General features: G+C 37.8%; 1 protein-coding gene and 1 pseudogene across 1 annotated transcript; one reads left to right on the top strand and one right to left on the bottom strand.

Annotated features, from left to right (window-relative positions):
• The first annotated feature begins 1003 nt into the window (after window positions 1-1003).
• On the top strand, window positions 1004-5143 carry LOC131774184 (dehydrogenase/reductase SDR family member 7-like; annotated as a pseudogene).
• Window positions 5144-7084: 1941 nt separating this feature from the next.
• Window positions 7085-10333, bottom strand: LOC131768300 (lactadherin-like). Its single transcript, XM_066170224.1, has 5 exons — window positions 10178-10333; window positions 9586-9920; window positions 8874-9015; window positions 7844-8100; window positions 7085-7264 (listed from the first exon to the last, which is right to left on the bottom strand). The coding sequence occupies exons 1-5, from the start codon at window positions 10260-10262 to the stop codon at window positions 7085-7087; spliced, it is 999 nt and encodes a 332-aa protein (XP_066026321.1). The 5' UTR covers window positions 10263-10333.
• Window positions 10334-15611: the final 5278 nt, after the last annotated feature.

Raw genomic sequence — 15611 nt, 5'->3', positions numbered from 1 at the left:
ACCGATTTCTTGTTTCACAGTGAAAATCTTATTTGTCTCGAACTATTCTTTTTCTTTGTCATGATTTCTGTTACCTTTTTATTCCCGAGTTCTTCCCTCGCCCATGTTGTGAATGTTGGGAATCGTTGCAAAAATCAACCAACTAAGTATTCTCTTAGAAAAAATTTAAATTTTGAGAGTGTCTCCGCGTGTATCCCTGCATTAATAATAGAGACCAACAAAAGTATAAGAAGTAATTAAAAAAAGATATCAGATATGTTATGTTTTGACTAACCGACTATCTTCAACAGCTTGTGTTTCTTACATGTAAATTTCGATGTAACGTTTGACATCAAACTTGAAACGGTTTTCTTTACTTTTAAAATTCAGATATAACTTTTGCGTTCATGATGTGAAACGTACCTCCAGGAGACAAATAACTGAACTTCTAGTTTGATATTTTTCGCTATTTGCTCTTCATTCTTTTAAAACAGACCCCACAGGCTGACTTTATTTGTTATGCCGGCTAAGAAATTATTAAGATGACCAACGTTTCATGGTGATAGCCAGTTGTTTGTGCTTTGTTTGGTGTTTTGTTGATCCAAAATTAAACAAGCTCAGTCCGAATGCAACTTCCACAGTTCTTTGAGTAAATTTCATTGACTTGCTTACCCATTTCGTAGCTCCTGAGGGCAAATTTTTTAACGAGACCACAACACAGCAGTCAAACGTGGAGCATACCCAAGTGAATCATTTTTGGCCGACCCCGCCAATTTCCTGTGAAACATTACAAAGGAAAACAGCTGTCGCGCAAAGCTATAAGAAACAATCCAAACATTCGTAAAAATAAGGGCAAGTGACCAGATATTTCAAGAAGTTAGAAAAATACAAGTCATGCCGTCAAGAGACTTACTTTGGTAAAGCATTCTGTTGCTCTTACTTCCCCACTTCAACACCTGGGTGCCCTGTGATCCAGCTGTCTTTTAGACCCAGGTCTCCCATTTGGTCAGTCATTAGTGTCCACGAAACCTGTCTCGCTGTTCACCCTTAACCAATATCTTATCGAAAATGATAGGTTTCCTCGAGATATGTGTTTTTCTGTTTGTCGTCTTGCACATCTTGAGAATTTATTTTGCCGATTGCGATGCAGTACTACATTTCTACGAGAGATTTGCAAAGCCACTACATAAAAGACTACGAGGTAAAGTGATTTGGATTACTGGTGCATCGAGCGGAATCGGCTAACATTTAGCGTACAAGCTAACTGAATTTGGCTGCAAACTGGTGCTATCAGCGAGGAGAAAAGACGAATTAGACAGAGTGAAAAATCAGTGCATGAGTAAGTTTTGCTCTAAGTTATTTTAGTTTTTAAAACTTCATTCTACACGAGGTGAGGGAAAGCGGTCGCGTGGGGGGACGGGAGCTGAAGAATTTTTTTACTTCCATTAATTTCTCAAAACAAATTCCAGAAAATTTTCAAACCAATAGAAGGCGACTCACTTACATGTCATTGAATAAGTTTATTGTGTTATGCCTCGATCTTCAAAACCTCCCGACACATGTAAATGAGGTGGACCAAAGTGGCAGGGTATTCTGCAGTTGCTCCAAAAAATGATTGAAGTTCAGTTATATATTATAACTATAAATAATAGTCTTTGTTTTCTTGTTACATAGGTTTGGCAGGAAAGCTTTTTCCATTAACATTTGAGGAAGACTTTCTTGTTGTGCCATTGGATATTACAAATTTCGCTTCTCACGAAGACTGCGTTACCAAAGCTCTTCAACAGTTTGGCAAGGTCATGATCTCTGCTTTGATGTGTTCTGCTGTAAATTTCAATGATATTCGAACCAAAGCGTACATGTACTATGTTTTCTTAATGACAGATTGATTTTCTAGTGAATAATGCAGGAATTTTACAGATGGGTTCATCAGTGGATAGTGATCTTGATGTAGATATTTCAGTCTTGAACACAAATGTACTAGGGACAATCTCTCTTACCAAAGCTGTTCTGCCCCACATGATTGGAGAAGGAAATGGTCAAATTGTTGTAATAAGTAGTGCCTCTGAGAAATGTGGTAAGTTTGATATCTCACTCAAGAGAGGGGCAAAGAGGAGGAGAGGGGGGGGGGTGGGTGGGAGTAAAATATACATCATGCTGAAAATTCTGCATTACAACATAAACGTAATGAAGGATTTAATATATCATTCTGAAGGGAGGGAAGGGAGAGAGGGGACTTTTCATAAGAAAAGAGCAGCTGCACATGCTGAAAATTTTGCATTAAAGCATTAATGCAGGCTTTACCTTTTCTCAGCCCTCATATGGTACCACCTTGAGCACAGATACACATTTTGAATCTAGCATGGGTGGAGTTCATGGAAAATTTATACATATTTTTCTTTATGTGCCTAGATCATCAACCAGGGTGTAAACCCTCTAACTCTCACCTAAAATTTGTAATTCGTCTCACTGTCAATCATTTGATTCTTATAATGTTAGTTCAGAGAATTTAGTATTGGATCAACTAATTATCCCCAAATTGATATTTTCTTCATTCTCATCACTTATCTGGTTGATATTGTATTGATATTGTAAGGAGAAATTCTGTCTTGGTCACCTATGAGAGTTAAAGGATTAAATTTTAACATAAAACCTGAAAGATTTAAGGATTCAAGGAGATTAAAGATTTGCACTCCCAAGGGAAACAGAACATTTTGTAGTCCTATGAGAATATCTCTGCAAGCAAAAATTTTTTTATTGAAGAACAGAGAACACGTAACACATGCAAGTTTGTCTGACACATGTGGCTAAGATCACTTTTTACTTTTGGGCTTTGAGGTCCCTTTTGACTCAGTTTGTGTTTTATGTAGTTGACAGTTGTTTTAATCCATCCCATTTTACTGGAAAATAATTCCCTGAACCTGTCAGTTGTTGAATAGAGAAATCATGAATATCTAATGAACTTCATCTTCCCTGTATGCACTACATGTATAAGTTGCAGGCCAAACCTTTTACCCTTTTAAGTATAAGATATACATGCCATTTCTAGTGTGTTATATTATTTGCACAAGGTACTATCATGGTAACACATTTTTATTTTTGTATTTGATGAATGCCTCAAGACAAGTAGGATATTAATTAGCTGGTATTCATTTTGCAGCAGCAGGACCTAATACAGCTGTGTATGCAGCTTCCAAACATGCTCTTCAGGTGATTGACTAGAACTGACATATTGCACTGTTTCTGTTACTGATTATATGATATGTATTACCAAATACACTAAAGCATTACAGGCAGGTATTGTGTCCACTTTTCATGACTTCTTAAAGAAATATTTAATATGTCTTTGGACATATTCTGATCAAGTTTGGCTACTCGTAGACTTGGGCTGATATGAACAAGTTCTTAATGCAACTTGAAGCACTCTGAGTTTGAATCATTCCTATCTTCCATTCAGGACAAAAAATAAATAAATAAATTAAAAAAAAGGTTGGAAGGTCAACCATGTACTAGGAATTACACTTGGGACAGACTAACAAAATTTTCGAGGACTTCTGGAAAGTGAATGAAGGTTAACCCTTTAACTCCCAGAAGTGATTAACATGAAACTTCTCCCTGTGTTATCCATACATTATTCAGCAAACAGGTAAAGAGAATATTTGAACTTATCAGGTAGAAGCTGCTATCTTGATCTAGCACCACATTCTCATAACTAATTTACAAGGAAATGTGTAGCAGCTAGAGGGGAGAATTAACAATCAGATCTTGGAAGTTAAAGGGTACTAGACAAACAATGGTGAGCTAACATTATAACCTCGCCATCATTTATCTCGCTGGCCATGTTTAATCTTTACTCCCCACCCCCACCCCTCTCCTTATTTTTGACCATCGACCACCCCCCTGGTACAAATTTCTTTCTCTCCCCAGCCTTCCACTGCCATTAAAATCAAAGTTGGAGACTATAATTTTTGTTAAGAAATTACAGAACACTTGCTTGCCAAAATCACACCTGCTCTACAGGCTAAATTTTTGTGAATTAATGATTTGGGGCTGAACTGTTTTTACTTTGGGGGGCAAACTTGTATAGGTTGTAGGGGTAAACTTCCTGTAGGGAAAAATCTCCAGTTACTCTTTTAAAGCTTAAAAATTTGAACAAAATTGCTGTCCAGTATGTAATAAATATACTTGTATCATTGACAGGGTTATTTCAATACTTTGCACATAGAAGTCCATGAAAAGAATGTTGGTGTCACAATGATATGCCCTGGCCTAGTGTATTGAAACATTTTAAAAAATGCATATCGAGAGAATATTGAGGTATGTTAATGATATCCACCTTTCATACTATTATTTACTATATAAAATAAAAGCATGGTTGAACCAAATCAAGGGGAAATGTTGTTTTAATACGCACATTTAAAATCTCCTTCATAGCTGACTCATTCCTTCCCCCTCCTTAAGGTTAGGATTAGGTGCCTCTCAACCAATCAGATGCAAAACTTAAATCAATCCCAACTTGGTAACTTGCACTTTCCCACACTTCAAGGAGATTGCTTGTGTTACTCTGAGTTCTCATTGGGTAATGGTGATGTTAACCCATTAAGCCCCAATAGTGACCAGCATCTAATTTCTCCCAACAATATCACTACCTGATCAAATGTATAGATCATGAGAATAAATGAAATGATCACCAAAGATGAATCGTCTTGAAGTTTGAACAAATTCTCTCAATCAGTAAAATAAAAAACATAGAGAGAACAGTGACAAGAATATACATGTTGATATGGGATCTTAATTAAAGGGTTAACCTGTGTTCTGATTGGTTGTTGTGATTCATTTGGTTTTGGTTTTGAGATACTCAGTTGAAAAACTCTAGCAAAAGATGATTAAGCTAAGACATCAAATCTTCTAAGTTTTCTTTATTCCACAGGACATCTCAGGACATCTCTCTCTTGCACAATTGTATGACTTAAAAAAAAAAAAACTTTTTGTTCACTTTACAGACTCGCAGGGATCAAGTCTTTCCTGTGACAACCATCAAAACAGAACGATGCGTGCATCTTACTATTATTGCCATGGCAAATGCTTTGAATGAAGTGTGGATTGCTATTCCAAAACGAATAATAGAATTGTATCTTTCACAGTATCTACCACTTGTCAGGAACTGGTAAGGTAATTTATAAGCTATGGCAGTTGTATTACATCTGTTGTATTGCCTCTCCTGTCTCTCAGTACACTATGGTATTGGTGGAAAATGTAATTATACATCCTCCAATCAGGTCTACGTGGCTTCAGCCATTCAGCGAAATGTGGAGGTTTACCACGGAAAGAGGATTCCTCTTGAGTCCAAATGGCAGCTCATTGTTGGACGCCTTACAAGAGGCTCCTACAAGGCCAAATTTTCAATCACTGCGCTTGCTGTAAAAACTGACTCAAACGAAATTTTCCTTGCAGAAATTGTTTTGGTCATAGGAGCACCCTTCGAAAAGCCACATTCTGGGTGAACTAGGCGCACTCTTCTATGTCTCTTTGAATTTGAGACTCAGTACGACTTCAATAGCTGCGTATTCCGTTGAGCGAGCTAATAAAGAACGAATGAAACTGTGCTTACGAAATTTTTCGTTGTTCAAAGAACATTCTCTTTGAAAATTTTGATAAGAATTTATGAAATTTGCTGAAAATAAATAGGCGAAAGAGTCATGAAAAGTGGTTCTTTTTTTTCTTAAATATTGTTACTTGATTGAATATTATTTTCTTCCGTAACGGAAGGAAACAATTTTTTGCCTAATCAAGTTACGGGCATGCCATGGAGAGAACAGGTAAAATCAGTGGGTGGGCTTAATACTAGAGACAATCAGAAGGACTTTTCATGCCTGTGTGTTTGTCTGATAGACGTCATGACAGTTAGTTAGCTTGGGGTGAAAAAGATAAGATCAATTGCTATATATAGGTGGAATCAGGTAAATGCAGATGGGTGGAATCAAATCACCATGAGAGAGCACACTGTTCTTTGCAGTGGGAAATGGCTTTCATAGTACAAGCTTTAAAGGCATCTGAGCACTTTTCAGTCACTGCATTTATATGAAGCCCATTGCTCTGGTGTTCGCCACGCCATTATCTGGTGAGGAAAAATTTCCACACTTGATACTATCGTTCGGAAACAGTTAATACCAAATCTGATTCTAGAATCGCATGAGAAGCAGTCATCTTCATTGTCAGCGACCATGAAATTCTTGCTTGAGCATTTCTCCTATAAAAGCATTCAGCACTGAATCCTTCCTTACCACAGTAACACTAAAAAGATACTTGTAAACCAATAAGCGACTTTCACGAGTCACGACCCGGTAAATAGAGTCGGTCTGCTTGATGGTGACAATGAACCTGAGCTGTGGGTCGATCTATATACCAAGACAGATCTTTGAGAAGGAAGTGTTCAAGAATTGTCTCATTTTCATCAGTCCAATGCTTTGAGTGATAATCAAGGGTGGTCTGTCAAGGAATTAAAGATTCCGAAACTCATATCTTTTACTTGATTGAGTTATGATTAGGATATATTTCATAAGCACTGAATATATGGTACAAAACGATACTGTACAGCGGTGGAATGAGTGCGCATGCTCGGCGGATATGGCGCGTTCAAGGAGCATTTTGTGACTCTAGCGTGAATGATTTTCGTTGATGAACGAACAGAAAATCGTTTCACACTTTTTTGGACAGTAATTAATGTGAAACAAGGAAACAATTCATGGAGGTTGCGGTTATGGAAAGGTCTGAAGGTTAGGAAGCATTTTTTAAACTAAAGGTCATCGTAAGCAGTTTTAAATTTAGCCAGAAAGCAAAGGCAATAGCAGTCACTACGAAATTCGTTACCGTGTTACGGATGCTCTACTTAGTCCATAAATTCACATCTGTGATAGCAAATTTTTTTTCTGTTGAGTGAGATATGTTACGGGGAAGTTTCCAAGGATGTTATCTGTTTTGCAAAATGAAAGCAAACAATGGAAATTTTTAAAATGCCGCCATTTTTCCGCAATACTGTTACTGAAGAAATACTGTCGTTTCCATTCCTTTGCACACGTAAAATTTCTCGCGCGTTACAAGCATGCTAACTTATTTCGCCACTGTATCGAACAAAACTGAGTCTTGTGTAGCATGCGCAGTATGCCTCACCTCTTTCGCAGTTTTCTCCCCAATAACCATCTTGACACACACAGAGGTATTTTTTATATGTAAATCCCCTCAGGCACGTCCCATTAAACATGCAAGGATCACTGGAGCAAGGGCTCTGATAGGTACAAAAAAGGTGAAGGATAAATTATCTTAAGCTCTTTATAAAACCGATGATGGGAAAAAAAGTTACATCACAACCCCTCCACCTAGATGGTTTCATTGATTACTTGAAGTACCAGCGTGAGCTATCTTCTAAAATTAACTCTTGTTATCCTATTGATAAATCAATCCAGATGCTTTCAAAACGATTAAGACTTAACGCTGATGACCATCCATGTAATTTCATTTAACTTAACAAAGGAAAAAAAGGGGGGTCTAAGCTTTTCACCAAAGTGAGGACTGAAGTTGGTACATTTTTGGGATCGAACTACATTTGTGTACGTAACTTCGCAGCAGAGTATCAACATGGCTGGCTTTCGGGGTGAAAAGCTCTGTAACTTAATTTGTAACCTTGACCACACCACTAACCTCTTACCCCGGGCGGAAAAACTTCGCCGTTGTTTAAGTTTGCATGCTTTTGTCTCTCTCCGTGATCCAACAAAAGTTTTCGACAAGTGATCCTCTTTCTCAGCTCTGTCATCAGACAATCTGCAGAATTACATGGAGGTATACGTGATTTTTTCGGTAATCTTACCTCAGTACCAGTGTAGGTAAACCCATCTCGTGGTTTCAGGTCTTCAGGATGTCTAACGTGATCAGAATCGCTCAACTGACATAGCACTTGATCGTTTATTGATGGACCGATGTTAAATGATGCGCAGCTATTATCAATTACACACTTTCCTCTACAGGAATGACGCATACCCACGTGCAAAGTAATGTTTTTAATCACGTGACCCACGAGGGCGCGGCCATCTACTGATGGGGTGAATTTCACAGATCGGCAGGAATCTGCAAAGAAGTGGGATAGTGATATAAAGCAACGATAGGAGTAAAAAAAGTGAAAAAATATATGTATAACGAAGTGAATCTGACGAAATCATCAAATCGCTGTCCTCAATTAGTTACTGATCATGTGAGAAAAAGATTGTTTAAGACTCAAAAAGTAAACGTACCGGTTGTAAACGTTGTTGTGACAGGAGTTTCGAGCTAAGATGATTTTTGCACTTGGCGAGCATATTTTTTTATATATAAAAAGAGATGTTTTAGAAAAAGAAAGCGAGTGCCTCCCAAGCAAGTTGTACAATTCTGACTACTACGTTTTATCAAATGTTCTGTTTGTTTTTCATGTACGACTCCTTTCACATCTTAAACTCTTCAGTCACTTTTTCTATTTCAAGAAGAGTGGCATGGATAGCAACAGCACACGATTGAGTTGTGGCCTCCATTTCTATACCAAAGGGTATCAGTGCTATGGTGCGCAACCAGGAACAAAGAATTGTTCACCAATCCTTTTTTCAAACAGAAGTGCTGCCTCTACCATCCTTTCACTAAATGGAAATAGATGGGAAGGCCGGCGTACAAAAATCAGCAGATGTTCTCCAAAACAAAAAACAAAAAAACATACAAACAAACTAGGGAGCCGTGTCCCTAACGACCACTGGCGCGATTTGTTGTTCGCCTGCTTTCACTTGCCTCCTCTGACTCAGGGCCTGGAGCAACCTAAAAGCTAAGTGGTTTCACGGCAGTAGATTGAATAATTAAAAAGAGCAATTTTCGTTTACCTCTATGACAGCCGTACAGCTCTGCTCTCATTGAAATATGATATTTCCAAGCTACCGGTCGGAAACGAATGTAGCGCGCAGTGACTGGTGGGTTTAAGACGTTTACCACAACGGTGTCTTTGTCCGTGTTTCCATTAAACTCCTTAATAGGATAAATTAAGAATTAATAATAAATCAGCCCTTGAAAATATTTACTGATAGTGGATAAAATTCAAGAATTGGCAGCTTAGACCTGCCAGTTTTGATCAACACCCTAACTCCCAAGATCTGATTGGTGATTCTCCCTAATAGCTGCAATACATTTCCATGTAAATAACAGTTATGACAATTTGGTATCATATCATGATAAACACATATCTGTTAAGTTTGTCTGAGTATTCTCTTGAACTGCTTGATGGATAATGTATGGATATTAAAAAGAGAAGTTAAGTGTTGGTCACTTCTGGGTGTTAAGGAATTAACAAGAGGAATTAACTCTCTTTTCTGAGAGCTTTTCCTCTAGTTAAGCTGTCAAGTACGTTCGGTTCACTCGTGCTTCCAACTGATCTTGCTAAGGATATCAAAACCTTATATACATGTGGTCCACTTGGTACTCTTTCTTTTTAAACACATTTTTAAATTATTTTAATTATTCTGGCGAAAAGACGCATGCACGAACAAATGTATGGAAGTATACGTTCTGAGAACATTTGCATGAAATTTGCAATCTTACCTTATCGGCACTTTGTCCTTCTTCCTTGAAATATTGCAAGCTTCCTTCATCATTACCATACTGCAGTTTGTACTTTGTAACCCACTGATTATGTCCATTCCTTCCCTGCGTTCCTACGCGAGTAACTTTGGTCTGTTGATCTCTCAGATCAATCTGCAGCCACTGTTTATCATTATTTTTCCTCGTTGACCAGGCTCCTCGTTTTTCGGGGCCTTCTTCATGATGTAGTCTGCCATTTTTGGTGCTAAGACTGCTGTCCCATTGGGAAGAGGCGCTAATTTGACTGTCAGATATTGCACCATTTTCCATGCCAAGAGGGTACGTGTATTCGCATTCTAAAAGTTTATCCAGTAGTAAAAAAATAAGCACAAATACGTCTTCTAACGACAAAATAAATATCTTACGTTCAGAAAAATCCAGCCCCTGGAAGAACAGGTGCTTAATGAACATCTTCACATACAAATACTTAAGATACCGAAGGGAAAGGTTGTCTATCCTCTTAAAACCTCGAGAATTTATCGAGTGACGAAGATTGACAATTAAAGCAAATTTAGCACAGAAACTTCGTAGACACTTACATTAGGTTATTTACCTTCTGAAGCAGTGGTACAGTGGAAAAGATAACTTCCCCAGAAGAAAAACGATAAGGTGCGAGCTAACTCAAAATGGTGTTTCATTTTCAGCAATGATGCAGAATAATTAATCAGTTCTTTGATCGCAGTACAATCCACCAACCACAGAAAGTTGATAGATAGTGAGAGCCTGTTCATCAAATAACAATAAAGTCAGTTTACTTAGCCGGATAATAATTAACTTTTCCATTTACTTAACCTGAGGATAAATTTTGAGATAATATCAACTCTTTAAATTTGTTTTTCCCATTTTTTAGAGCGGAGTCACATCCTACTGTTTAAGGTACATATTAAGTATTCTGAGTTTGGCCAACATCTGCCCCAACCAAATTAACCAATCAGAACGAAGCAATGAAGCCTGAACGTGATGTTATCAAACCCTTTTTTTTTTCAATATCAGAGCTGTGAATTCTCACCTCAGTTTCCTATTTTTAATGGCCTAGAGTTTCTTGTATCCTCTTCCTTAATTTGATAATTCTCACACCAATTCATACTTAAGCAAGTACATTGTAAAGCTTTTTCGATTACATAGACGACTGCGTTCCGATTACATTGATTACGAAGTTGAGTATGCTTAAGGTCATGTCAGTTGTAGTAATAAAGTCTACTGTGGAACCAAAACGCTGTCTTATCCTTGACTTCCGTAAAAGTTAGATCACAGTGTACTAGGAAATCGTGACGAGTTTCCGTTTCCACTGCCGAGTTATCTCTACAAAGCTTTTTTTTCGCACATTTTTGTTGTGCCTTCTGCGAGAGTTCAGTTGTGCACGAAAACCTTATCGTCACACAATAGCGTCTTAAGACTATTACAAAAATGCAGAGTAGCGTAACATCACACCACAAAAAAATTATAATGATTTAAAAAAATAGAAAAAAATTATCATCAAGCCGTCGATTTTACGAACACCTTGGTTGTTTTCACGCAAATTCGTTAAATCGAGGTTTTCGATAAAACGAACCAGTTTTGCCACTCCCTCGGGCATTTTGTTAAATCGAGATTCCACTGTATATAGCAATTCAAATTGCACAGTTTCGGCATTACACGAAAAATGTTTCTGTCAGATAGCTGCAAACTTAGATATTAACTTTCTCTTTGTCTTCCCAGTAATGTAAAATATTTTTTTCACAATTTTTTTTCTGCGGTCTTTTGTTGACCGATTTCTTGTTTCACAGTAAAAATCTTATTTGTCTCGAACTATTCTCCTCCTTTACTATGATTTCTGTTACCTTTTTATTCCCGAGTTCTTCCCTCGCCCATGTTGTGAATATTGGGAATCGTTGCAAAAATCAACCAACAAAGTATTCTCTTTAAAAAAATTTACATTTTGAGAGTGTCTCCGCGTGTATCCCTGCATTGATAATAGAGACCAATTGAAGTATAAGAGGTAATTAAAGAAAAGATATCAGATATGTTATGTTATGATTACCCGACTATCTTCAACAGCTTGTGTTTCTTAAATTTTTTAATGTAATGTTTGACATCAAACTTGAAACGGTTTTCCTTACTTTTAAAATTCAGATTTCACTGTTGCGTTCAAGATGTGAAACGTAATTCCAGGAGACAATATTTTTCGATATTTGCTCTTAATTATTTAAAACAGACCCGACAGGTTGACGTTTTTTGTTATACAAGCTAAGAAATTATTAAGAGCGCTTGTCTGTAAAAATCAGACAAATTCTAAATTTCGCGGCAAGGGTGAAAAATTCTATTTCTTTCTTATTTTAATATTAGATAGGCTAGACTATAACTAAAATCACTGGATACTTTTTTTGGCAAAATATCTTTTTATTTCAGAGAAAAATACAAATAACAAAATTCCGTTAAAATCGTCATTTTTAGCAACAAATTATTGCACAAGTTTGAGGGCTTCGCATTCAAAAACGAATCACTATCTCGTCGTTTTAATACTCAAATCTTCTTTTTCAACCTCACAAGACCTCACTAAATGATTTTTGTAAACACTGCGTTCCTCTTTGCGTGTAAAATAATTTAATTTCGAAAGCATACATTTCTCTTCAGTAAAATTACTTTGTGAGTAAAGTTAATTTTCAGCATGTGCTAAACCTTCAAATGGATTAAGCTTTTGGCGGTAGAATAACGAAAAGATGTTCTCAATATTACTGTAAATATTACTTTGGGCAAATGATTGAAAGCGATACAAAAGCTTTTCAAAGTCCGTTAAAATGCAGTTATTTTACCTTTCGCGGTCAACATTCCAGTCGCAAGTCACACACATATTTTAATATGTCTCAACCCATATGAGGCCGGAAAATGTACATGGGTACACATTTCCAAATGCTCTAACCTCATTCGCCGTTGAAGAAAGATCCAAAGACCATTATATTGTGGTTATCTTGTCGCTCGTCGTATTTATAACGTCCGATGAAACTGCCTGTCAATCTGCGAACGGTCACCAACCTTTGACATCTTTCTGCACTGTGGCATCTTATCCAACGGTTCAGTTGACTGTGAGTGTTGTTCAGTTTGTGGTGCAGTAGATCTGATCGATGCTTTTAAAAGTGACACTACACACATGTTGCAGTCAACGTAGTGTTGTATACTGAGAGTCGTCACGCAATGCAAATCATATAATGGAAAGTTGTTTTTTAGGGGGTAGAGGAAGGGGAAAGTAAAAAGACGTCACTCTGCTACTCAGCTTTTTTGTCGCTGCGAACATCGAAATCTCTTACATGTCGCGGAGATCGGGCCTTTGCTAATACTCGCTGAAAAAGCTAAATTTAGTAACTGCTAAAAATAGTAAGCCTAAGTAAACCGCTTATGGTGATTACACTATGCCTATTGTTTGCTTAGAGGCGGGGCTTCGGACTTTGTTTTTCACAAATACACTAACTTAGGGCCTGTTTACATGGAGGTGGGGGACCCCAGGTAGGTGAGGTAACCCGCCTGTCCATATAAATTCTTATTTTATTTTGATCACGTTTACATGATAGGTGGGGGTGACCCGCCTAGGCGGGTTGCCCGGTCTGCTAGGTAGGGTAACCCGGTCAGCTGGGGTGACAGTTTGCCATTTAAGAGAGTGTCTCTGTAAGAGCGGTCCGGTCGATTTTGCTTGAGACACGGATTTCGCTCGTTTCTCGTGTGTTGTAAGACATTCATGTACCTATACTAAAACCACAATCAGTTTGATCGGATCTCTTTATTTTTCAGAGTTTTACGGAAATTAAATTTCACTCGAGCGAAGGCTTGTCGTGACACTTTTCAAGACTTTAATTTCATACAACTTTGGAGGACAATTTACAAAAAACTACGGAACTCAGCAAAAAACAAATACCACAGCCATGTATATTAACTCTATCTTATCTATCGAGGCGACTTTCGTAACCATCACGTGTCAATAAAGAAAACAGGAAGACTTGAAAGACACCTTATCGGTTCGCCTAAATCACACACGCCAAAACCGATCAAATTCAAGGTAAATTTTTGAAAAAGTGAGGCGTTCTTAACTGATCCAACTAACATAGCTAGGAAGTAGGTGCCATAGAAAAGGTAACTACAGAAAAAAACTTTGCAGCCCGACCTTTACGAGAACTTTATAACTCCGTGAACCTACCTAATTTTCGGCAATCTCCAAGTTTGGCCGCCATTTTGAGGGACTTGTCAACATGAAGCGTAACCGATATAAATCAAGCAGGTAGATTTAAAACCGTCAGAAATACATACGAAAGCAATTCAAATGAACTTTACTTTCAAAAATTTGAAATTGTTCGTTAAACTTACCATTCCCATGCGACCATTTCTTCCAACAATTCAATCACTACAACTTTCTGAATTCCCCTCGTCGATTCCACCGCAAGAAATAGCCTGTGCCACCCAAGCTTCGACTCGAATGTGAAGTACGAATCAAATAACATAACTGCTTCATCTTCGCGGCAATATCACGCTGGTATTTTAATTTTTCGAGCGACAAGAACGGTGATCAGAAGCGATCGGTTTGTTTACCTCATAGACGTGACCGCTGACCAGCTGCTGAGTGAAAACAGTACGGTTCAGTGGCGAGGGGCGGGGTGAGGGTGGTTCCGGGCAGATTATCAGAAGATTTTTGGGAACATTCGAACATATGCATTAAAGTATCATGATAAACATTAGGATTCTCAGCCTTAATGCGAAGGCATGCTTCGTGTTGCAGACAACTTTTATTTTACTTAGTATTCTTTTTTTATTTCAAATACATTTCGTTCCAAATAGGAATAGCATCAGTTCATAGATTTAAAAACAAATCTTTACCACGTAAATAAATGTGTTTAGATAATCGAGATAACCATTGAATCTCTTGTATCGCACCGGAAATAACGTGTCTTGTCTTTGCCCAACTCTGAGAGCGTGGAGCGGCAAAGACGCGAGATACGAGTCTCGAGTCTCGCGGCTTCTCCATGCTCACAGGATACGCGTGACCTCACTATCTTTAAGAAAAATAAGAGACTGCTCGAAGTCTGTATTCCGTTCAACCATTTCATAAGAGTGACGCGAGTCTTCAATTGAGTGAGAAAGTCACAAACCCATTCTTTACCTCACGAGCGTAACCACTGACCACTCACGAATTACAATAGGCTTCTCCTTTGACGCGGAAATTGAAATCGTATCGAATATACAAAGTTATAGTGAGTTCCTTTAGATCTCCCGAACTTGTATCGCGTTGGAAACAATTACAAGTACAGGAAGAAGTCGTTCATTAGCGAGACGTTCATTATGTCTCAGGACTCCTTTTTGAATAGCAAAGATGGAAAAAACTTTGGTTCATCGTGTGGCTTAAGTGGTTTGGTACGACTGTCTGAATGCAATGACGAAGTAAAACATCATTTGATAAGCTGCCACCTGTCTAAAGAGGTTTTTAAGTGAAAATGAGCAAATCTTGGCAAAGATTGGCCTATTTCACCTCGCTCAGGAGGATAAACAAAAAAATGTGGATTTGCTATAGGCATCGCCACACTCTGGGGAAGTTTTGGAGAAGTGCAAAGGTAACATGTCAGTATCCTGATCATGATGGTGTCAGGAAGTGTATCCAAGGCAGAGATATAATTACCTTGCATATGTCTCAGGACATTCAAAAGCTGTTTGGAGTTATTATTCCAGTTGAATCAGGTAGTCTTCAGTAACATTTTCTGTTATCTATTTTTGTCACGTGACATATCTGCTCGAAAAGAGAAGAAATTCTTTATTAGATGAAAGGTACTTAAGTGCACATCACGTTGAAAAAAAAATAGATCTATGTGTAAGTGCTTTTAATTACTGATGGAAATATGTACAATATTGCTCGGTTGATAATCAATAATGTTTTTGTAGAAGATCAAATTACCTGACAACGCAATATACTTACTCATGCGTACGGTTCACAATTATTTGCGGTCAGTTTTCCTCAGTTTGTATGATTCTCA

The sequence above is a fragment of the Pocillopora verrucosa genome, chromosome 7, assembly GCF_036669915.1.
Source record: "Pocillopora verrucosa isolate sample1 chromosome 7, ASM3666991v2, whole genome shotgun sequence".
Taxonomy (NCBI): Eukaryota; Metazoa; Cnidaria; class Anthozoa; order Scleractinia; family Pocilloporidae; genus Pocillopora; species Pocillopora verrucosa.
Note: the sequence above shows the minus strand (reverse complement) of the source record. Positions and strands in the feature narration are given on the sequence as shown.

What these genes read in the sequence shown, in the direction of transcription:
- LOC131768300 (XM_066170224.1), bottom strand. Translation starts at nt 10,262, where the DNA reads ATGAAACACCATTTTGAGTTAGCTCGCACCTTATCGTTTTTCTTCTGG. An exon ending in AAGGACAAAGTGCCGATAAG is followed by an intron (nt 9,016 to 9,585) that starts GTAAGATTGCAA and finishes TATCCTATTAAG; the next exon opens with GAGTTTAATGGAAACACGGA. An exon ending in GCTGTACGGCTGTCATAGAG is followed by an intron (nt 8,101 to 8,873) that starts GTAAACGAAAAT and finishes ACTTCTTTGCAG; the next exon opens with ATTCCTGCCGATCTGTGAAA.